Genomic DNA, 23,697 nt, shown 5'->3' with positions numbered 1-23,697 from the left:
GCTACAGTAATTCTTCAATATGGAGGCCTGCATTCGGCGCGCCTTGTCCTATACAACAAAGGGTGTATACAAGTAGGGTGTTTGAGCACATATATACAAAAAAAAAAAACACAAGCATGGTTATATATATGTGTGTGTGTGTATGTGTATTTCCTTTTCACAGATCATCTTTGCATAGAATTAGACAAATAAAAAATCATTAAAACATTCAATTGTAGTGAAGAAAATAGATGAATACAGTTTTTCAAAGAAACACTAATATGACTATTATTTAATCTAAACGGTCCAATTATCGGATTTTGGTGATTTTTGGTAAAGATGATCTTTGAGAAATACCTAAAAGATGAACAGTTGATCGCAAAATATCAAGATCTGTATTCTAAATTTATGTAACCAATTTAACTAAATCCATGTCTCTACAAGCATGATTCTTATTAAGAGTAAAAATTAGGGTGAAGTGTGGATGTAGTATTTGAACTATCACTTTAGTGAAAATTAGGTATTTGAATTATTTTTTGGGTAAAATAAGTCCCTAAATTCATTAAAAATTGCTAATTTCATCCCTAATATTGTATTCAAAGATATTTTATCTAATTTTTCGTCAACTTAAGTCACTTATTGACACACTTTAGAGGTTAATACTGTCATTTTCTCGCCTATAAGCCCTTGACATTTCATATAGGTTGCAAATCTAACGTCTAATTTACCCCTTAAAGTTAATTCCATACACTATTTCTTTATGGAAAATTACCAATCTATCCTCCAATGTATATCACATGCAAGTAACATAACTTAAATTAACAGAAACTTGAATATAGTAGCTTCAAATCTAATATGAGGGATGTAGTTAGCATATTTTTATAATTCAAGGGCTAATTTTTCTGAAAAAATAGTTTAGGAATCTAACTTTCACTCACGTGATAAATTAGGGACTGAACTGGAGTTCATCGCTAAAATTGGGAACTTTAACGAAAAACTCCCGGTATTGTTCACTTTAATAAAAAACCATATTTTTACTCTAAAAAACCGATCCTAGTACTATTCACTTACAACACATATTTGTTATTTTCGTTAAAACTCAAAGTTTTCAAGCCCATTTCATTAGTTTTCCTAAAATTATATGGTAGAAACATGAAAGTAGATATCAAGCTGGGTTCTTCTATATTTCTATAACATGGGAACAACTCTGAGAGGTTGAGCTTTCTGTAAAGTGAGGCCAAAGTTCTGATCCATGTTCATGGTCTCTGGTGTAACTCCATCTTCAAGCTTCCATTTATCGAAGCAGTTAATAAGCGAACCCAACATCAAGTTCACCATTCTCATTGCCAATGGCCAGCCAGGACACATTCTCCTCCCACTTCCAAACGGGATAAGCTCAAAGTTCTGGCCGGTTACATCAATTTCCGATCCTAGAAACCTCTCTGGCACGAATGAGTCCGGGTTGTCCCAAATTCCAGGATCTCTTCCTATGGCCCATGCATTGACAAACACTTGTGCACCCTTTGGTACAATGTACCCGCCGATTTCAACGTCTGTTTCGGCTTTTCGGGGAAGTAGTAAAGGCGCTGCTGGGTACAGACGGAAGGTCTCTTTTATTATTGCTTGTAAGTAAGGAAGTCGAGCAACGTCGGATTCCTCAACCATTTTTCCTTTTCCGATGATCTGCTTCAGCTCCGCTTGAGTTTTTGACAGTTTTTCTGGGTTGCGGAGTAGCTCAGCCATTGCCCATTCCAACGTCGATGATGTTGTATCTGTGCCGGCAGCAAATAATTCCTGTAATGAACAATTAAAGAGAAGTGGAAAGTCATTTGTCCCACATACATAAAGCTTAGAGTTGCCATTAAGACATTGTCCTCCAACTGCTTGATGAAATGCTCAATGAACTTTGGGTAGGACATGTTGTGTTCAACTCTTTCGTTGCTGATTCGCAGCTTTGCACGCAAGAAAACCAAGTCATTTTAGTCTAGGCATATATAAAACTCAAATCTTTAAAATCCTAGATCTTTAAAATTGAATTTTTTTTGTATTAATGATAAAGTTATAATACAACATTTTAAAATATGAATTACATCATGAACGATTGTCACTTGTAATGAATAATTGTAGTTTGTAATGTTATTTATTTCATGAATTATGAATAATGAACTTATAATTTAATTGTTAAAGCTATTTATTTTCCTAAGAAATATTTGTAAATTTTTACTGGGTGACCCGCCAAACAATTTTTCTTGAATCCGCCCCTGATCATCTGAAATTGATGTGATGAATAGTAGTGTTGACGATAGACAAGTTAAAAAAAAAAAAAAAAAAAAACCCTACTTATATCAGCTCACCTATATCTTTTTTGATGAAATTCGTGTGTCTATTAGAGAAAGGTTAATGTTAGGAAGACCAATTTTTTATATTAAATTTTATAAATCATATAATGTGGTTATTGAGGATTGGATTATTACTTATGTGTTGGTTAATAAGTTTATTTCCTATTGGTGACAAACCATACCGTTTGCAAATTTAATTTAAAAAGTTGGTCTATCTAATACGCTAGACGACCAATTTCAGACGATGCACAACCCTAATAATTACCTAGTAACAACTCGCGAGTAATTATCAATTACCTCTAAGCAATTTTGAGTATAAACATATTATAAAATTCAAAGAATCAATTCATCAAGATCAAGAACAATGAAGCTAGAGAGTAGACAACTAACCAGGAGCAGATGTTGAATTTCATCCATGTCCATATCCTCATTTTTCTCCTCACTAATGTTTATCAGGGTATCTAACATATCATTAGTCGTGATATAATCAAGCACTTTTCTTGACTCAAACCGTTGCATCATCAAGCGGTCAAAGAGGTCAAGCATCTTTCGGAAGTGACCAGTCAAACGGCGTCGAATCCCCAGGGGATCAATCTTTTTTAGCACAGGAAAATAGTCAGCCAAGTTAGGTTTCCCAACCTCTTCAAAGATACCCCACACCAACTCCTTGAACTCTCTCGCCGTCGCACTGTGTGGGTCTGCTAAATCCACAGAGAAGACTGTACGCGATAGAAAATTGAGCGAAGTTTTGAAAGCAGCCCTTCCGATATCAACCACCTCACCGTTTACAGCGCTTTCATTGACGTCAGATATGAGCTCCTGCACTTTTAGGTGACGGTTGGCTTGGTTGGCATCGAGAATTTTGGTGGCGAATAATTGCGTGTTACATATTTTGCGAAGGTTTCTCCAAGCAGGTGAAACCGGTATCCAAGCCATGCCATACTTGGAATGTTGACAAGCTCGAACCGCATCTGGGACGGTTCGGTTGCAGAAGAGTTGGTCGTGGGTTCGGAGGACTTCTTTGGCGACGGTTGATGAAGAAATTACCACCGTCGTTATTTGGCCGAGTTGCAAGGCCATTATGGGGCCGTAGCGGTGTGAAAGCTTGGTGAGAGAGAGATGGGGTTTGTTGCCAAGCTCTAAGAGATTGCCAAAGAAGGGAAGTGGGTTTGGTCCAGGTGGGAGCCTTGTGGTAACTGATGATCTTCTTCCAAGTGAATAATAGAGGGTATAAATTGAGATCCATGCAACCATTAGACCTAGTAGTATGCAACTCAAGATGTCCATCTCTGAGCTTTGTCTCCTCGCTCTCCTAAACCTCTAACTCTGGTGCAATTGTTGAAAGAGACGATGAATGTTGCGTATATATGCAAATTGAGAAGTGATACCGTGATAGGACGCATGTGGACTTCATTATTCTGACCACTTTTTGTATTTTTATTTATTTTTCATTTTTTAATTCGCAAGTAAAATTTTATTTACTATTTTTAATTTGTAATAAATTCATAAAAAAAAGCCCACTAACTTCTTTACATGGGTGAGGTTATTTCTTTTGAATTTTATTTGAAAATTATTTTACTACTTTGCACTTATTTAATTAATTTTTTTTTCTTTTTAAAAGTTATAAGAAGCGAGAAGCATTTTTTACCGTATGAAAGATTTATTAAAATTTACGTTCTTCTTTATATAGAGATAAATTGTGTGTCATCTAGAAAACGAAGCCATTTAACAAAAGGACGCATATAAACGAAATAGTTTAAATACTTACTGTTCCCCAGTAAATAATTGTAGACAAAAGATAAAGAACATGGAGATCATGTGGCACAATAGTCTAGAAACAGCAATTGCAAATAAGAGAGGTGCAGTCAGTGGTGGCTAACAAATTGATCAAAACTCCAGAAAGTTACTCTAGCGGTTCATTTTTTGAGGGTCGATTTATGAGCTTCGTTAGGCTGCCCAGCCAACGTTTTTTAGGCCTATGCTTGCCGGTGATGGGCGATGTCAGATCCCATGCGCACCAGAGAGCCCAATGACTTTTTTTTCCTGGTGCTTCAGCCATTGGAAAATTCGACGGTCTGATGCTCTGAACTGTTGGTTTTGCAGCGGTAGAAAATTTTGAATTTTGACCGCTGTGCCACTGGCACAAACAGGTGCAATTGATTGCGAAATGTGAAAATCAAGGGTCATGATTAATCCAATGGTAAAAAATTTATAAAAAAAATGGAAAAATAATTTTTTCCTATAAATACCTAACCATCTTCGTCATTTCCCACACCACAACTCAATTTTATTTTTCCTACAATCTCCAATATTTTTTTTTCTACTTTTCAAATCCTTTTTTACCCAAAAAAAATGACTAAGAAGGCAAATTGGTCGATCACGAATGATGTTGCTTTGCTTGAGAGTAGGGTGCATGTTACTCATGACTCGGCCACAAGACATGAGATGACAGAGCAATAAATGTGGAAGAAGATTCATGCACACCTCATACTGAGTAATTTTTGTCGAGTAGGTACAAACATCTACATAAAAGTTAAAATCTTGGCAAGAAGGCCTTACAAAAAGTGAAAGTAATTTATCAAAGTGGCAATAATCTAGCCAATAAGGTATATCATTTTATCCTTGATAAATTTGAATTGTAATCAACGTTATTATGTAATTTATTATGTTGTTTCACACTTCTCTTTTCAGCAACTACAAGCTCAAATGTGCTACAAGCAAAAATGTGGTTTAATCTTCATAACAACGATAGATCAATCACAAAGTATGAAGGTTGGAACATTGTGAAGCATATTCCAAGATACAAAACTGTGTCATACGTTAGGGACCCTAGGTTGTAGGCTACTGAGCATAATTTGTTTTAATGTCATACTAGGTTGTAATATATGCCTTGCTTTGTATTTGAAATTACATTATTGGAGTTAAATATTGAGTTTTATTTTCAAACAACAAACTTATAAAGTTCACACTTAAACACATTTATCAAGTATTAAAAAAAATTAAAAATATATATTTGTGATAGTAAACGCCATTGCCTTTGGCCTTAACCAAGTAAGGGTGGAGCCAAGATTTTTTTTCATGAGTGGACTGTCACATCCCGGCCCGAGCCCCCCCCACAACCTGGGTTCGACTTCACCGTAGCACGATATTGTCCGCTTTGAGCCCCTACCACACCGTCACAGTTTTTGTTTCTGGGAACTCACACGAGAACTTCTTAGTGGGTCACCCATTATAGGATTGCTCTCGCACGCTACTCGCTTAACTACGAAGTTCCTACGGAACCCCAAGCCAGTGAGCTCCCAAAAGGCCTCGTGCTAGGTAGAGATAGGAATATACATATAAGGCTTATAGGATCCACTCCCCAGGGCGATCTGAGATGTAACATGGACTATAAAATAATTACCATGAAGTAACATAATGTTTACATACGTACATAAAATTATTTAATAAATAACATGAAAATAAAACTCTACAATCTGAAATAATAATCCAAACAAAACAAAAAGATATAAAATAACATAACAAGTACTTCAAATTCATTTTTGTTAAAGAATTTTGCACTAATTACATATTAAATTATAGTTTTCATTAGAATTGGGTGGCTCTATACAAGTAAAATAGGTTAGAATAGGCTAATACATAGACTATATAAGTAAAACATGTAAAATTAGCAAAATATTTTTGTGTTAACAAAGACAAAGAAAATTTGAACTTCAACCTCTTTTTAGTTACCATGAAAATAGAGCTATTTGGAGCCCAAAATTTGAAAATAAAGGCTTCAATGTTTTTGGTTTAGGTCCAAAAGAAATCATATTTTTATAACTTTAAAGAACACATGTTGAAAACAAATAAGACGAGAAGAATTAAGGACACCTCAATTTTGCTCACATTACAATTCAATGTCATTATTAGGACCCCAACATTCCAATACAATGGAAATCCATCTCTTTCTCTCGTTGTGGGTGTTTGCGTAAAGTGCGAGGATTATCAGTCACGTAGACACATTTTAAGGACACATTTTATTATGAGTTTTCTATTAGATTCTGACACATGATATGTATGAGAGTTTAGACATCTGATTAAAGAAATAAAAAATATATATTAATGTTTTTTATTATTTCAGTACATATTGGACATCAAAGTACAATACAAGATGCGTCTCCTTTCTTGTAAGATGGAGATATGGACAGGTTCCGACAGATCTAAGAAGCGAAGGTGATCAATTTGCATACGTTATTGAACAAGTGGATGCTATATCTTTGTACTTGCCTTCTACCATGTCCGAAATGATGGCCCGTTTGTCATACGGACGGTGGAGTTTTGTCCGACATCGTGTAAAACTTTGACTTTTCTTTCACATATTAAACTTTTAACTTTTTTTTAGATATTTTCAAAAACAATATAAATAGTTTAAAAGTACATACCAAAAATACGTGTTTCCGATCACGTCAATCCGCGTGTGAAAATGTTAGAGTGTTTTCTTACATTAAAAAACTAAGTGATTTTATATGTGCTTATAAAGATAATGTTGTTTCCTTATAACTAGGGGTGAAAAAAATTTCCGAAAATCCCGAACCGAACCGAAAAAATCCCGATCCCAAACCAAAAATTTCCCAAACCAAAATTCCCGAAATTTTCGGGATGCTATCCCAAACCAATCCCAAAATTTCGGTATGGGATTCGGGATTGGCTTCTCGATATTTCGGGAATCCCATACCAAACCGAAAATATATAATATTAATTATTAATATATATATATATATATTTATACATAATATATTATTCTTTTATAATTCATGCTAGTAGTTTCTAATTTTTACTCGGCAACCTGGAATGCCCTACACCTTGCATATTTTTCATATTCTGTTTGATATTCATGTGGATATTAATTGCTGCTACTAGGGCTGATGATTTCAGAATGCTTGATTCTTTTGTCTCTCAACAGATTGCAAAAAGGGTTTAATTAATTTGAATTTTGACTATGATAAAAATAGTCAAGCATGTCAGTGTTCAATTAAATGGTAGTGTGAATGAAATGAAATTCCTAGTTCATGAATGTGTTCTTGAATTATATATTTGAAGAACAATTCATAATTTCATATTTCAATTTGGGATTCCCGATTTGTCCCAAAATCCCGAAAATATTTCGGGATTCCCGAAAATTTGGTTTGGGATTGGTCTTCAAATTCCCGTCCCGAAAATTTTCGGTTTGGGATTCGGGATACTAGTTTCGGTATGGTATCCCATACCGAACCACCCCTACTTATAACCAATTAATCTTGAATTGAAATCTCAACTTTCTTAATTGTTATTTAACCGGTACAAGGCCAAATTCTCAGGTCAATTAGTGAGCAGTCTTGCTTTATAGCGTGCAAGAAAAAAGAATGGTATTATTCACACTCTCTCACACACTCTCTTAATCTCTGACGATCAGAACGAATGAGTTAAAAAAATTAATAAAAAAAATTAATAAAGATACGTAGGAATTAACCACTTGAATTAATCATATTCATAAGACATATATATATATATATGTATGTATGTATGTATGTATGTATTCCCTACCTCAAAGGTAAATCCGAAACCAAAATCCATAAATTACAAGGGGGCCTGTACATTCCGCTCTTTCAAAAGTAAAAGAACAAAAAGAATAAAACGATGATACAACACTGAAATTCACACCACCGTGGGAGTTAATACTGGTAAACAGAATAGCTTTTGCTCTTCCATAAAAACCTAAAAGGTTTGCTCATCTTTCTTCTTGAGAAGGATTTGCATAGCGGCTATGGTTCCGGAACACACATGGGCTTGTCGCTATTTTCGACCGACAGATGCACCTCCGGCTCAGGAGGTGCTTGATCTCTTTGTCTCTGCTCACGGAACAGCATTAACAGCTTCTGAGCCTTCTCTTTTCCTCTTGATGTGCCGTTGACGGAAATAGACACCAATGCCGGAATCACCCCTTCCTTGAGGACCATCTGACTGCATTTCTCGCTCCCGTTACACAACATATAGAGACATGAGACAGCTTGCTCCTGCTCAATGGGTTGTTCAGCCTCCAAAATTGTTGCTAGTGCACTGATAAGACTTAAATTCGACATCATTTCATCTCCGGCAGAACTACTTGATCCCAAGTTTATCAAAACAGCTATACATTTTTCTGTCCACATTTGGTCACCAGAGTCCGCAAGAAGGGATTGGAGACCACTGCTAATACCAGCTGAAATAAGTTTCGGTATATTTGACTGGACACCCGATAGATTGTACAGGGTGTGGAGGGCATCAAGCTTGCATTGGGTTTCAACATCGGCTCGAAGGAGCTGGGTTAAGAAAGAGACAGCCGGGCTTGTTCCAATAATAGGCTTGGCTTCTTCAAGGCAGGAGAGATTCAGATACAGGGCTGCCGCAGGTCCTTGAGAACTGGGATTGGAGATCATTTCCTCCAGCAACGAAATTACCCCTGATGCTAACATCGTTTCCTTGTTTCTGGAAAAGAAAAATCAACGAAATAGAAATTATTCTTAAGTTTCCAAGGTTTAGAGAAGCATAAAAGAGAACCCAAAATTGTGACATGTTACTCAGAAATGTGGCACACAAGACGCAGACCATTCAACACATTCCAAGTGAGAAATGAAGAATCAACATCTAACACAGATCATTATAAGTAATCCAATATCTCCCTGATCTCAACAAAATGTCCAAGCACCCATTACTGCAGGGACAAATCTACAATTGTCCGCTCTTCCACGAAGAAATCTAAGCAGATACTGCTTAACCCTGACTTAATCCTTCAAGCCAGTTGCTACGCTCAACGCAATAAAAGAAGCATTCAAGCTACTACATGAATCTATAACTATATTCAGCCAACAGAAGATTACATGAAAAGAAAGAAATCTAATTGTGTCTGGTGAAGGATGTTATGAAGAATACTAGTCCAAGGAATAAGAGTTCAAAGCCAATGCATCATTCTCTACACCCATGACTCAAGTTCACTAACAATGTCTTCAATCTGAAAAGAACACACCTAAGTGATGTACACAAAACATCATGACCAAGGAATGCAATTTGCACCAACCAGGAAAAGATACTGCAAAAGGGCCTTAAAGGATGATTACCTGACAACCAATAGATTGTGGAACAATGTCTTCAACACGCCTAAGACTATCCATGAGAGCACATCTTGCCTTTTCAAATTTTGAGGGCACAGAATCCCCAGTAATAGCCTGAATGATAAAAACAATATGACCATTATACAAAGAACACAATTTACACACAATCTCACCACGAATGAAACAAATTTAAATACCAAAAGAGAAATCTATTCATCTATAGTAGAAGGGTTGTTTAGTCGACATGTTGGAGTGGCAATAACTGCATAAACTACAATTGCAATATTGAGGGAATACCTACCAAGTAAAGTTTACTACATTCTACGCAATGCTGAAGAACATTCTTAGATTTTTCAGGTGCTACATGTAATGAACATAAAGCTTGGATACCAGACTTGCTCCTAGGTCGCGCTGCTTCCAAAGAAGGAAATATTGACATTATTTTGCAATAAATTGCAGAGAGTGCCTTGCACAACTCTCTGTGCAACTGCAGAAGAAAACAAAAACAGTCAACCAATGATCTACGATGATAAACCATAAGATAAAATCAAAAGGTGATATTCAGAGGACCCATGGTGGCAGTTATCAAAAGTGACAACTTCAAAAATAATGTGCAAACATACAATTCTAGTCTTTAATCAAATATAATGCCCAAGTCTTCAATCCATTTCCAAATGGTTCAAGTTCTAATTACTAGAACAACGGACTAGACCTATATAAATGGCAATGGGAACTAAAAGTTCCCCGATGTGGGACACTACGAGTCTCAAAACTCTAACAGACATGAGTGTGGCTGCTTGCCTCTGCTGGCTCGTTTGGTAGGTATATGCATCATAATCCCTTCTTCAATGTGTACGTTGAGCTTTTCACTTCACCTGGGAACTCCTAAAGTTTATAATAACAAGGAAGAAGTGGAGAGTAGTGTTGCTGATGATGATAGTGAAACCAACTCTAAAGATGACCCCCTTGAATTGTTCGAATCAGCGTGGCTTATGACATCGTCCGGAAGAACTTTGGGAAAAAACGTGCCACGTTTGGTTTCATTCATTTTTTGACAAAAGTAACACGGTTTTAACCACTCTTTTCACGAATAACAAAAAATTGTGCAAAAAGAATGCTATTCTTGAGAAATGGTTATATATTTTGCTAGTTTTGTTAATGTGAAACATTAAGGTAATTTTTAATGTTTTAGAAATTGGTAAATATACATAGATACAAAAATGGCAAGTGTTATTTGGCTGTCCAATTCCGTAAACCTTGGGAGTGAGTAGGATTCTTTGTGTTATGATAGAGGAATGAGCATCAGTTGGTTCTGTACTTTAGTTTTGGCATCATCAAGAAATGCAGTGTCTGTAAATGAAATGTTACATTAATCGTTTGTGGAATTTACAAAACCCACCGAGTGTGCTCTCAAAATTTGCAAAGCAAAACTTTTCTCTTCCATCATTCTCATTAGCACTTATCGTCTCTTCACTCTCAAACGATAGAAATTATGTCAGATGCGACTAACAGGGGTTACATATCAATAACTAGCAAGGTTGGAGTTTTATTTTTGCGATTGAAAACGGCTCTAATCGGCTCTCTAACTGCGAGGAGTGGCTTAAGCTTGCTGTTGAGGTACTTGGAGCAATGTTTTGGGAGTGACTGTTTAAAAGAATTGAGGCATGCAATATATTATACATACATGCATGTTGATTCTTGTAACTCCTTGGAATGGAAAAAAAGACGTCAGCTAGATCTTTTACATAAATGAAATGCAGTGGCTGTAAATGAAATGTTAAATTGATCGTTTGTGGAATTTACGAAATCCACCGAGTGTGCTCTCTCATCGTCTCTCTAACTGCGAGCAGTGGCTTAAGTTTGCTGTAGATGTACTTGGAGCAATGCTCTTGGGATGGACTGTTCAAAATAATTGAGACATACAAATTAGAGGGCTAATTATAACAATTCCCATATATTATACATACATGCATGTTGATTCTTGTAACTCCTTGGAATGGAAAAAAAGACGTCAGCTAGAGAGATCATCTCTCTTTACATAAATTATTTATGATCAATTAAGTAATCAACTGCTGCATAATTTCATAGCATTAAATGCCCGAAATGAAAAAACTCTGGCTCATGTCAAGCAATATTTTCTTAAAACATATTGCTTGACTCTTCCTTTAGTTTGTTTAGTCTAGATTATATCATTAGTAAAACGGAAAAAAGAGTCCAACAATTTTTTTTTTTTAATTCTTTTGCATTTTTGTTTTGATCTTTCAAACACTATCACTAAGACACTCAGGGTCTTTAATTTATTAAAGTTCACAACAGTCATTTTTGCCATATCTACGTATGGTTCTCCTATAGGCCCACTCTCATACAACAAATCAAGGACTCGTTTTTCTGTTTTTAAAGGAGGGACAACTGGTGGCAAATTACGGTTATCCATTCTTTTCGGGGGCTGGGAAGACTCATTGAGGCATTTCAGCCTCCCCCTGACCACAAATGAGATTTGATTTACAGTTCTCCTCCAACCGAGTGAAGACTATATATTAATGGATGAACTGCTAATTTAGTCCCGGAATTATTACCTGAATGAAATTTAGGTCCCTAGACTTTTATTTCAGAAAAATCAGTTATTGAAATATAAAAATTTGCCATTTACATCTCTAATATTAACTTCGATGCTACGATATTCAACTTTCTGTCAATTTAAGTCAAGTTACTTGAATGTGATACATATTGGAGGGTAGATTGGTAATTTTACATAAAGAAATAGTGTATATGGAGTTAACTTTGGAGAGTAAATTAGACGTTAGATTCACAACCTATATGAAATGTTAAGGGCTTATAGCAAGAAAATGACGGTATTACATCATAAAGTGTGTTAAGTGACTTAAGTTGTCGAAAAATTGGATAAAATAGCTTTGAATATAATAGTATGGATGATATTAGCAATTTTTAATGAATTTAAGGACTTATTTTACAGCAAAAAATAATTCATGGATCTAATTTTCATTGAAGTGATAATTTAGAAACTAAATCGACACTTCACCCTATATTAATTTAGGGTAAAGTACAAAAAAGTACATCAACTATTGGTGTCACGACACTTTCATACCTCATATTTTAAAATTGACAATGTCATACCTCATCTTACAAATTTGTGCCAATGTTAGACCTCCGTCAGTTTTTCTGTTAATTTCTCTGTTAAATGCTGACGTGGCCCGACACGTGTCCCACTCACTAATCCAATTGGATTAAAAATAATAAAAAATATTTTTAATAATTAAATATTCAAGAATTAAAAAAAAAATATATATATATATATATATTAAATCTCTCTCACTCTCTCCTCTCTCTCCCCCTTTCTCGCCTCTCTCTATTCTCTGCAACCCAAAACCCCTTCCCACCCGTCCTCCACCACCCTCTCTCCTTTCTCTCTCTTTCCCCCCTTTCTCGCCTTTCTCTCTTCTCTGCATCCCAGAAGACCCAGACCCCAGAGGAACAAAACCCACTTTCCCATTGCAGCAATTGTTGCTGCAATTCGAAAACCCCAAAACGAAGAACCCAATATTGCTCGACTACTCCGCCTCCCTCGCTCTGCCACCCTCGATCTGGAGATCGCAACGACACTGTTCCACGACATCATCTTCCTCGACTACTCCACCTCCCTCACTCTGCCACTCTTGATCTGCACCTGGACGCCCAAATCAATGGTGTCGACCAGAACTCGGACTGGGAACCGGTCTGATTTGCGACGAAGTCTGAGTCTATAGGGGTAGTGGGGGAGGGGGGGGACACGGGTCAATAAGCAAGAGTTTGGGGGACGGGTTAATGGATAAGAGTTTGGCGGATGAAAAAACCCAGGTGGGTTTGGGAGGTTCTGGGCACAGCGAGAGAGAGAACTGGGGAGGAAGGAGACTACGGTGGAGATGAGAGGGAGATGCGAGAGAGAGGGGAGAGAAAGGATGGTGGAAGACGGGTGGGAAGGGGTCCCGGGGGGTTGGGTGGGAAGGGTTTGGGTCTTATGGGATGAAGAGAAGAGAGAGAGGCAAGAAAGGGTGGGAGAGAGAGATTTAATATATATATTTTTTAATTTTTGAATATTTAATTATTTTTTAATCCAGTTGGATTAATGAGTGGGACACGTGTCGAGCCACGTCAGCATTTAACAGAGAAATTAACTGAAAAACTGACGGAGGTCTGACATTGGCACAAATTTGTAAGATGAGGTATGACATTGTCAATTTAAAAAATGAGGTATGAAAGTGTCGTGACACCAATAGTTAAGATAGTTTTTTGTACTTTACCCATTAATTTATGTTTCAAAAACAATATTGTATAAATGTAGAAATCATGCTAGGTTTTTGTATAGCATGGGCACAGGTATAAGAGGTTGAGCTTTCGCTAAGGTGATGCCAAACTTCTCTTCCATGTTCAAGGTCTCTGGTACTACTCTATCTTCAACCTTCCAATGGTCAAACGAGTTAATAAGCGAGCCCAACATCAAATTCAACATTCTCATTGCCAATGGTAATCCAGGACATATTCTCCTCCCACCACCAAACGGAATAAGCTCAAAGTTTCCTCCTAAAAAATCAATTTCTAATCCAAAAACCTCTCCGGCATGAACGAGTTTGGATCGTCCCAAATGTTGGGATCTCTCCCTATGGCCTATGCATTGACCAATACGAGTTTGGATCAAGGGTCATGATTAATCCAACGTTAAAATATTAGACGTTAGATTCACAACCTATATGAAATGTTAAGGACTTATAGCAAGAAAATGACGGTGTAACTTTGCATATAATAGTAGGGATGAAGTTAGCAATTCTTAATGAATTTAAGAACTTATTTTACCGAAAAAATAATTCATGGACTTAATTTTCACCGAGGTGATAATTCAAAAACTAAATTGACACTTCACCTTATTTTAATTTATGTTTCTAAAACAATATTGTAGAAAAGTAGAAATCATGCTAGGTTTTTGTGTAGCACGGGCACAGCTATGAGAGGCTGAGCTTTCGCTAAGGTGATGCCAAACTTCTCTTCCATGTTCAAGGTCTCTGGTACAACTCCATCTTCAAGCTTCCAATCGTCAAACGAGTTAATAAGTGAGCCCAACATCAAATTCAACATTCTCATTGCCAATGGCAATCCAGGACATATTCTCCTCCCACCACCAAACGGAATAAGCTCAAAGTTTCCTCCTAAAACATCAATTTCGAATCCAAAAACCTCTCCGGCATAAACGAGTTTGGATCGTCCCAAATGTTGGCGTCTCTCCCTATGGCCCATGCATTGATCAATACCTGTGCACCTTTTGGTACAATATACCCGCAGATTTCAACATCTACTTCGGCTTTTCGGGGAAGTAAAAATGGAACGACTGGGTGCAATCTGAAGGTTTCTTTGATTATGGCTTGTAAGTAAGGGAGTCGAGCAATGTGTGACTCCTCAACTGGCTTTCCTTTGCCGATGATTTGCTTCAGCTCTGCTTGTACTTGTGATAGTTTTTCCGGGTTGCGGAGCAGCTCAGCCATTGCCCATTCCAATGTGCCTGAAGTTGTGTCCGTGGCTGCACTAAACAGATCCTATTTAAGACCAAATGGCTAAGTAGTCTAAAATTTTAATATATCAAAATGACGAGAATAGAAGAAAAACTGATTACAAACTATTATTTTTATTCGCCACTAATTAGTAGTGGCGTTCTCTTCACTTATAAGTAAGAGGTCTTAAGTTTAAATATCAGAAATAACGAATTCATTACTAATTTATTCTCATTTCTCATAGTATAAATATATCATTACAAAAAAAATATCATTCTTATTGTATTAACTAAAAGAAAGGAAAATTTTAAAAATTTGATAAGACGCTATAGCAAAAGGACTACATTTGTCAAGACTTCATTCCCACAAAGGTTACCGTAGGTGTATTCATAAAGATCTAATCTTGAAACAAACGGGACATGAAAGCAATTTTAATCATAATTATATTCCATAAAAAAATTAAATGAAGCTAATATAATGATCCACCACCGTCCCCCACACCACCCCACCAAAACCCACCTTCCTCCTTTTTATTAGATTATCTTTGACATGGATCTTTACAAATCTGGATACGCAAAAGTCAACGAGGGCACAACTGTGAAAAAATTAAAGTCCCGCGCTCGAGAACGGTGTTATCCTATATAAAGATCTACTTGTTATATAATTATTATAATATTATAAGGTATAATTCATTCACTAAATTTTAATGCTCTCAATAATTCTTCCTTGAATACAAAAGGCCCCAACAAAACGCAAGTATAGTTCTTCACCCCCTCAAGAATTGTAGGCAACAATGGATAGCCTTCGTGAAGCGTCAATTGTTTATGTACACCTCAAGTGATGTACATGATGGCCAGTTTAGAAGGTACATATAGCGACACTACTCATAATCAACAAACAAGTAAAAGACCAGCAACAACAAAAATTAAATGATCGAAGAAAACCTAGTTACTTTTTAATTCATCAAATCAAGAACAATATATAGTAGGAACTAACCAGAAACAAATGCTTAGTTTCAGCCATGTTCAAGTCCTCGCTTTTCTCTTCACAGAAGTTTATAAGTGTATCCAACATATCTTTAGTTGTGACATAATCATGTGATTTTCTTGACTTCAACCTTTGAGTGATCATGCAGGTCAAAGAGGGCGATCATCTTCTGGAAGTGATTGGCTAGACGACGCCGTATTCCCATGGGATCGATCTTCTTAAGTACAGGAAAATAGTCAGCCAAGTTTGGCTTCCCAATCTCTTCCATAATACCCCACACCAACTCCTTATACTCTCTAGCCGTCTCACTATTCGGGTCCGCCAAATCCACAGAGAATACGGTACGCGACATCAAGTTGAGCGTAGTTTTGAAAGCAGCACTTCCTATATCAACCGGCTTCACCTTTTAAAACGCTTTAGTTGACCTCGGATATGAGCTCTTGAACTTTTAGGTGACGGTTGGCTTGATTGGCGTCGAGAACTTTGGTGGCAAACAAATGCGAGTTGCATATTTTTCGAAGGTTTCTCCATGCCGCTGAAACCGGTATCCAGGGCATGCCGTACTTAGCATGGTCACAGGCCTGGATGGCATCTGGGATGGTTCGGTTGCAAAAGAACTGATCACGGGTCCGGAGGACTTCTTTAGCTACGATTGATGAAGAAACTACAACCGTCGTAACATGTCCAAGTCGTAAAGACAAAATGGGGCCATGGCGTTGTGAAAGGTTAGTGAGAGAGATGTGGGGTTTGCTACCAAGCTCCAAAAGATTGCCAATGATAGGGAAGTGGGTTTGGTCCTGGTGGAAGCCTAGTGAGACTATATCTTCTTCCTGCAAACGAGTAATAGATAGCATGAACCGAGATCCAGATGACTACGAGGAACAATACCATGCAACTCAAAAAGTCCATTTGATCTTACTCTCTCTTTCTTCTCCTAACCCTTGATCTTAATCTGTTACGATTATTGACAAAAAAAAAAATAGAAATAAATATAGATGTGTGTGCATATAAACCTAGCAGTGTCCCCCCGATTTGCGCTAGTTATACATGCACTCATGTGATTGTCCCACGCAAAATCTGCTTGGTATATTTCGGGATTCTCTTCAGATCTCTTCCTCCTAATTCATCAAGTTCTAGGATCGGGACCATTAAAATCTGATTCAACGGTTCAAGTTATTATAACTTTTAAAGTATGCCCATATTTGTAACCGTTGGATCAAATTTCAATAGTCCGGATCGCCAAACTTGGTGGATTAGGAGGAAGGAATCTGGAAATGATCCCCTTCCATTTCCTTCAAGATATAGTTTAAGAAGTCAAACATGTTAACTATTATTATGCAGTTAATGTAAGGGTGATCATCACTTTAAATTATTTAATAAACAATATATAATGTGATTATTAATGATTTAATTATTATTTAAGTGTTAATTAATGTATTTATTTTTTATTATTAGTGACATATCACATGATTTACAAACTGGTGAGACGTGGTTCTTTCATAACCACATCAAGCAAATTACGTGATATGAAAATTTGACCTCTTCATTATTTTAAAAACATTTAAAAGTCATAAATGTGGACAAAGAGATAAATTTTTGTTTTTCTTTATAAAGAGATCATTTAAATTAAGGAAAACTAACGTAAAGTTCATAAAAAAACTTCCCTTTTAATGAAAAACACTTTTTAAAGTATAGTAAATAGTATCAGAGAAAGATATAAATGTAATTTTTCATTAAAAATAATGTACCCGAATTGTTTCGTTAAACCTTCCTTTAAATTACTGTGAACATCCATCACCAAACTTTTTACTTTGTCTTTTTTTGTTGAAAACCTGAATGTCCAGTCTCTCATTAAGTAGAAACTAGAAATAGAAGGGAAGGTAAGGCTTCAGTCAACAAATTAAAGGAGTTGTTGAGCTGCCAGTCAACTTACCTGTAGGAATCGCTTTTGTTCACTAGGCTTTAAACTCCGGTTGGAATTCTATGGCTACAGTAATTCTTCAATATGGAGGGCCTGCATTCGGTGCGCCTTGTCCTAGACAACAAGGGTGTATACAAGTACCGGTGTCTGAGCACATACATACAAAAACAATTACAAAATATCAATGTTGAAGCACACAAGCATGCATTTGCTCCCACTTCCTCCCCATATTCTTTATATAATCCCACAAAAAATTACAATATATATTAGGGGTGCAACTCGGGTGGGTTAGGCGGGTTGGAAGGTCAGTCCAATCCTAACTTAACTTTTACAATTCGGGATTGGGTTTGGGTTGGGTTTTAATCGGATTCATTTGGGCTCGGATTTAATTGGATTTGAGTTTACTTAGGTTGGGTTCGGGTTGCCTAACTTTTTCAAGTTTTAATCGGGTTCATGCAAAGTTTGAATTAAAATACAAGAAATACCAAAGCTAGTACCCTAAAAAAAAAAAAAAAAAAAAAAAAAAAAAGACTTCATTGTCCAAAGCTAGTACCCAACTCAAGTCTTGTCCCTTGAAGCTCCTGCAGAAAAACAAAGCTAGTACCCAACTGGACATAGATTACAAGCCTCCTTCGAGCAAAAATCAAAGTGTGGCTGCCAGAAAAACAATTGCTTTTTGCAACTTATGCACTTTTCTATCATAATCCATCAAAAGTCACTAGTGAATCCTCCATGAAGGTGCAAAGGTCATTGAGAAGCATGTTGCACAACTCAACCCAATTGGGTTTGGTTAATCAGGTTAGGTTGGGTTGAGTTGGTTTGGGCAAATGATCAACCCAACTCAACCCAATCAATGAACAGGTTGAAATTGGGTTGGGTTCGGGCAGGTTATAACTAAAAAAAACTCGCTTGTTTGGGTTTAAAGTCGGGTTGGACATGGACGGGTTTGGGTTGACCCAACCCAAGTTGCACCCCTAATGTATGTATGTATGTATGTATGTATGTTATGTATGTATGTATATTTCCTTTTTGTTGAGGGATCAGAAACGAATTTTTTTCAACAATTCAAATTGTCTATGTCTAAGTACATTATTCACAGATCATCTTTGCAAAAAATTAGACAAATCTAAAACCATTAAAACATCCAATTGTAATGAAGAAAATAGATGAATACTATTTTCCAAGGAAACACTAATATGACTATTATTTAATCTAAACGATCAAATTATCGGATTTTGCTGATTTTTTTTGTAGAGATTATCTTTGAGAAATACCTAAAAGATGAACAGTTGAATCACAAAATACCAAGATGTCTATTCTAAATTTATGTAACCAATTTAACTAAATCCATGTCTCTACAAGCATGATTCTTATTAAGAGTAAAAATTAGGGTGAAGTGTCGATTTAGTCCCTGAACTATCACCTTAGTAAAAATTAGGTCCCTGAATTATTTTTTCGATAAAATAAGTCCCTAAATTCATTCAAAATTGCTAATTTCATCCCTAATATTGTATTCAAAGCTAATTTATCCATTTTTTCGCCAATTTAAGTCACTTATTGACACACTTTAGAGGGTAATACCGTCATTTTCTCGCCTATAAGCCATTAACATTTCATATAGGTTGCAAATCTAATATCTAATTTACCTCCCAAAGTTAACTCATACACTATTTCTTTATGTAAAATTACTAATCTACCTTCAATGTGTATCACATGCAAGTAACAGGACTTAAATTGACGGAAATTTGAATATAGTAACTTCGAATCTAATATGAGGGATGTAGTTGGCAGATTTTTATAATTCAAGGACTAATTTTTCAGAAAAATTAGTTTAAAGACCTAATTTTCACTCATGTGATAAATTATGGACTAAATTGGTAGTTCACCCCTAAAAAATTATATGGTAGAAACATGAAAGTAGATATGAAGCTGGGTTCTTCTATATTTCTATAACATGGGAACAACTCTGAGAGGTTGAACTTTCTGTAAACTGAGGCCAAACTTTTAATCCATGTTCATGATCTCTGGTGTAACTCCATCTTCAAGCTTCCATTTATCGAAGCAGTTAATAAGCGAACCCAACATCAAGTTCACCATTCTCATTGCCAATGGCCAGCCAGGACACATTCTCCTCCCACACCAAACGGGATAAGCTCAAAGTTCTGGCCGGTTGCATCAATTTCCAATCCTAGAAACCTCTCTGGCACGAATGAGTCCGGGTTGTCCCAAATTCCAGGATCTCTTCCTATGGCCCATGCATTGACAAACACTTGTGCACCCTTTGGTACAACGTACCCGCCGATTTCAACGTCTGTTTCGGCTTTTCGGGGAAGTAGTAAAGGCGCTGCTGGGTACAAACGGAAGGTCTCTTTTATTATTGCTTGTAAGTAAGGAAGTCGAGCAACGTCGGATTCCTCAACCGGTTTTCCTTTCCTGATGACCTGCTTCAACTCCGCTTGAGCTTTTGACAGCTTTTCCAGGTTGCGGAGTAGCTCAGCCATTGCCCATTCCAATGCGGAGGATGTTGTATCTGTTCCGGCAGTAAATAAGCCCTGTAATGAACGATTAAAGAGAAGTGGAAAGTCATTTGTCCAACATACATATTGAAGAAGCACTACAAGAAAAACGAGTATGTGACAAGTGACAAGCCTAAAGATCACTTAATTTGTATGTAACAAAATCAAAATCGTGACATTGTACACAGTATGATCAGCACATAGAGATATTCACAAGATCTCCATCAGGGTGGATCCACTAAGGGGCAGAGTGGGTTAGACCCTCTTAACTATGACAAATCGCCGTGGAAGTCCTAAGTGCTACCACTTTAAAGCTTAGAGTTTCCATTGAGACATTGTCCTCCAACTGCTTGATGAAATGCTCAATGAACTTTGGGTAGGACATGTTGTGTTCAACTCTTTTGTTGCCGATTCGCAGCTTTGCACGCAAGAAAACCAAGTCATTTTATATATATATTTTTTTTAATAATAAGATTTGGCTACAGAAATAGAAAAACTTAAGCTTTTAGTCTAGGCATATATAAAACTCAAATCTTTAAAATCCTAGATCTTAAAAATTTCAATTTTTTTTTTTTTTTTTTGTATTGATGATAAAGTTATAACACAACATTTTTAAATATGAATTGCACCGTGAACGATTGTCACTTGTAACGAATAATTGTAGTTTATAATGTTATTTGTTTCATGAATTATGAATGATGAACTCATAATTTGATTGTTAAAGCTATTTATTTTCTGAATAAATATTTGTAAATTTTTACAGGTGACCACTGGGGCAGGCCTTAGGTGAGCAGCCCTCCTAGTGTGCAATGGAGGTCACTAACCTAGGCCATGAGCCTTCTTGATCGCTCATTGATCCCATCCAGGTAATTATTTGTAGGATCCCACACGTTTCAATTATATCACTTACATAAACCTGTCCCCCACCCCCCCCCTCCCCCAACGCTTCCCCGATGTGAGACTTATATCTATACGTTTCAACAATACTAATCACTTAGTTGGGAACAGCTCTTAGAGGCTGAGCCATCTGTAAGGTCAACCCAAACCTCTCCTCCATGTTCATGGTCTCTGGTACAACTTCATCTTCAAGCTTCCAATCAAATGAGTTAATAAGTGACCCCAACATCAAGTGTAACATCCGCATTGCCAACGGCAGCCCAGGACATATTCTCCTCCCACCACCAAAAGGAATAAGCTCGAGATTCCGGCCTAAAACATCAATTTCCGACCCCAAGAACCTCTCCGGCTCAAATGAGTTGGGACTGTCCCAAATGCTAGGGTCTCTGCCTATGGCCCATGCATTGACAAACACTTGTGCACCCTTTGGTACATGTACCCGCAGATCTCTACATCTTTTTCGGCCTTTCGAGGTAGTAGTAACGGCACTGCTGGGTGCAACCGGAAGGTTTCTTTGATTATTGCTTGTAAGTAAGGGAGTCCAGCTATGTCTGATTCTTCAACTGGTTTTCCTTTGCCAATGACTTGATCCAGCTCTTCTTGAGCTTTCGATAGTTTTTTCGGGTTGTGTAGTAGCTCAGCCATTGCCCATTCCAGTGTAGCTGAAGTTGTATCTGTGCCCGCAGCAAGTATAACCTATATATTCACAAGTTGTAGCAACACACCATTGTAATGAATAACCAAAAACAAATGGTTACTGGCTTAGTTTACATGCCACTAATCATAATGGACTCTCCTACACGCTGTCAATTAACTAGTTGGTCTAGTGACATTCGTTAGTCAGTGAGGGTTGGCTTAGAATACTTAGTAGTGCATGCTAGCTATTTTGTGAGATTAGAGGGTTCTGAGGTTCTGAGTTCAAATTTTCATGAACGAAAATGTTATTGTGATGTTGAATAAATGAAAGATACTACACTAGTAGAGAACATTTTACGGTAAATAATATAGAGTAGGTAGGGAGGAGGGACTAACCAGAAACAGGTGTTCCATTTTGGTCTTGTCCATTTCCTCACAATTCACTTCACTGATGCTTAAAAGGGTATCCAACATGTCATCCCTTTGACATAATCATGAGCTTTCCTCGATTCTAACCTTTGTGCAATGATTTGGTCGAAGAGTTGTTCCATCTTGAAGAAGTGATTAGTCATCCGCCGCTGAATGCCTTGGGGGTCAAGTTTTGCAAGCACAGGAAAGTAGTCCCCCAAATTTGGCTTCCCGGCCTCCTCCATCAAACCCCACACAGTCTTCTTAAACTCTTTAGCTGTCTCACTCCTCGGATCGGCTAAATCCATAGAGAACATCTTACGCGATAACAAATTCAGTGTCGTACTAAAAGCAGCCCTGCCAATCTCTATTGCATTGCCCTTTACCTTACTTGCATTGACATCAGCTATGAGCTCCTGGACTTTTTTGTGCCGGTTGGCTTTCCTTGCGTTGAGAACGTTTACTGCGAACAATTGGGAGTTGCATATTTTTCGGAGGCTTCTCCATTTGGCTGAAGCCGGTATCCAGGACAAGCTGTGCTCTCCCATGTAGCAGGCTCGGACTGCACTGGGGACCGTTCGATTGCATAAGAATTCGTCGTGCGTTCGTAGAACTTCTTTCGCCGCGGTTGATGAAGAAACGACCACGGTTGTTACTTGGCCGAGTTGCAAAGTGATTACGGGGCCATAGATTTGGGAGAGCTTAGTGAGAGAGAGATGGGGTTTGTTTCCAAGCTCTAAGAGATTTCCAATGATGGGAAATGGCTTTGGCCCCGGTGGAAGAACAGGCCTTGTGGAATTGGGATTGGATTTGCTTCTTTTTGCTAATGAATTGAAAGCTTGGATTGTGATCCAGAAGAAAAGGAGAAGACATAGTCCCATAAAACAGAAATCCATCTCTCTCTCTCTCTCTCTCTCTCTCTGTGGGTGTTTGCGTAATGTGCAAGGATGGGACTATATAGTCCTGTTGGAGCGGTGCTATACATGTCAATGACATCAGTCACGTAGACACATTTTAGGAATGGGATAATGAATATGAGGACACATTTTATTTTGAGTTTTTTTATTAAATTCTGATGCATGGTATGTATGAGAATTTAGACAGTTGATTACAAAAATAAAGAAAATATATTAATGCTCTATTGTTACAATACATGTCATACATCGAAGTATGGTACAAGCTGCGTTTCTTTTCTTGGGAAATGGAGATATGGACAAGGGTGATCAATTTGCATATATTATTGAACAAGTGAATGCTGTATCTTTGTACTTGCCTTCTACCATGTTCGAGATGTGAGAGTTATTGCACTTGATGGCCCGTGAGGGGTACAGACAATTATGACAAGGAGGCAACAACCAGGGAAAGAAA

General features: G+C 37.2%; 3 protein-coding genes and 3 pseudogenes across 4 annotated transcripts; all 6 read right to left on the bottom strand.

The window, feature by feature from the left end:
* Positions 1-1,089: 1,089 nt before the first annotated feature.
* On the bottom strand, positions 1,090-3,641 carry LOC103961489 (geraniol 8-hydroxylase-like). Its single transcript, XM_009374040.3, has 2 exons — positions 2,709-3,641; positions 1,090-1,773 (listed from the first exon to the last, which is right to left on the bottom strand). Exons 1-2 carry the CDS (start codon positions 3,603-3,605, stop codon positions 1,168-1,170), a joined length of 1,503 nt encoding a protein of 500 aa, XP_009372315.2. The 5' UTR covers positions 3,606-3,641; the 3' UTR covers positions 1,090-1,167.
* A 4,165-nt stretch (positions 3,642-7,806) lies between these two features.
* Positions 7,807-10,013, bottom strand: LOC103961490 (U-box domain-containing protein 6-like). Of its 2 annotated transcripts, none has more exons than XM_048574679.1 (3): positions 9,434-10,012; positions 8,380-8,804; positions 7,807-8,008 (listed from the first exon to the last, which is right to left on the bottom strand). In XM_048574679.1, exons 1-3 carry the CDS (start codon positions 9,565-9,567, stop codon positions 7,995-7,997), a joined length of 573 nt encoding a protein of 190 aa, XP_048430636.1. In that variant the 5' UTR covers positions 9,568-10,012; the 3' UTR covers positions 7,807-7,994. The 2 variants fall into 2 exon arrangements, with proteins under 2 accessions (XP_048430636.1, XP_048430637.1); XM_048574680.1 differs by lacking the exon at positions 7,807-8,008 and having other exon boundaries at positions 8,432-8,804; positions 9,434-9,541; positions 9,729-10,013.
* Positions 10,014-14,274: 4,261 nt separating this feature from the next.
* Positions 14,275-17,264, bottom strand: LOC108865435 (annotated as a pseudogene).
* A 2,707-nt stretch (positions 17,265-19,971) lies between these two features.
* LOC108865410 (cytochrome P450 76C4-like) lies at positions 19,972-20,773 on the bottom strand. Its single transcript, XM_018650940.2, has 2 exons — positions 20,693-20,773; positions 19,972-20,424 (listed from the first exon to the last, which is right to left on the bottom strand). Exons 1-2 carry the CDS (start codon positions 20,771-20,773, stop codon positions 19,972-19,974), a joined length of 534 nt encoding a protein of 177 aa, XP_018506456.1.
* Positions 20,774-21,098: 325 nt separating this feature from the next.
* Positions 21,099-23,280, bottom strand: LOC103961491 (annotated as a pseudogene).
* On the bottom strand, positions 21,138-21,262 carry LOC125472842 (annotated as a pseudogene).
* Positions 23,281-23,697: the final 417 nt, after the last annotated feature.

The sequence above is a fragment of a genome, unplaced genomic scaffold (genome assembly GCF_019419815.1).
Source record: "Pyrus x bretschneideri cultivar Hongxiangsu unplaced genomic scaffold, Pyrus_bretschneideri_v1 Contig74, whole genome shotgun sequence".
In the NCBI taxonomy this organism is placed as follows: domain Eukaryota; kingdom Viridiplantae; phylum Streptophyta; class Magnoliopsida; order Rosales; family Rosaceae; genus Pyrus; species Pyrus x bretschneideri.
Note: the sequence above shows the minus strand (reverse complement) of the source record. Positions and strands in the feature narration are given on the sequence as shown.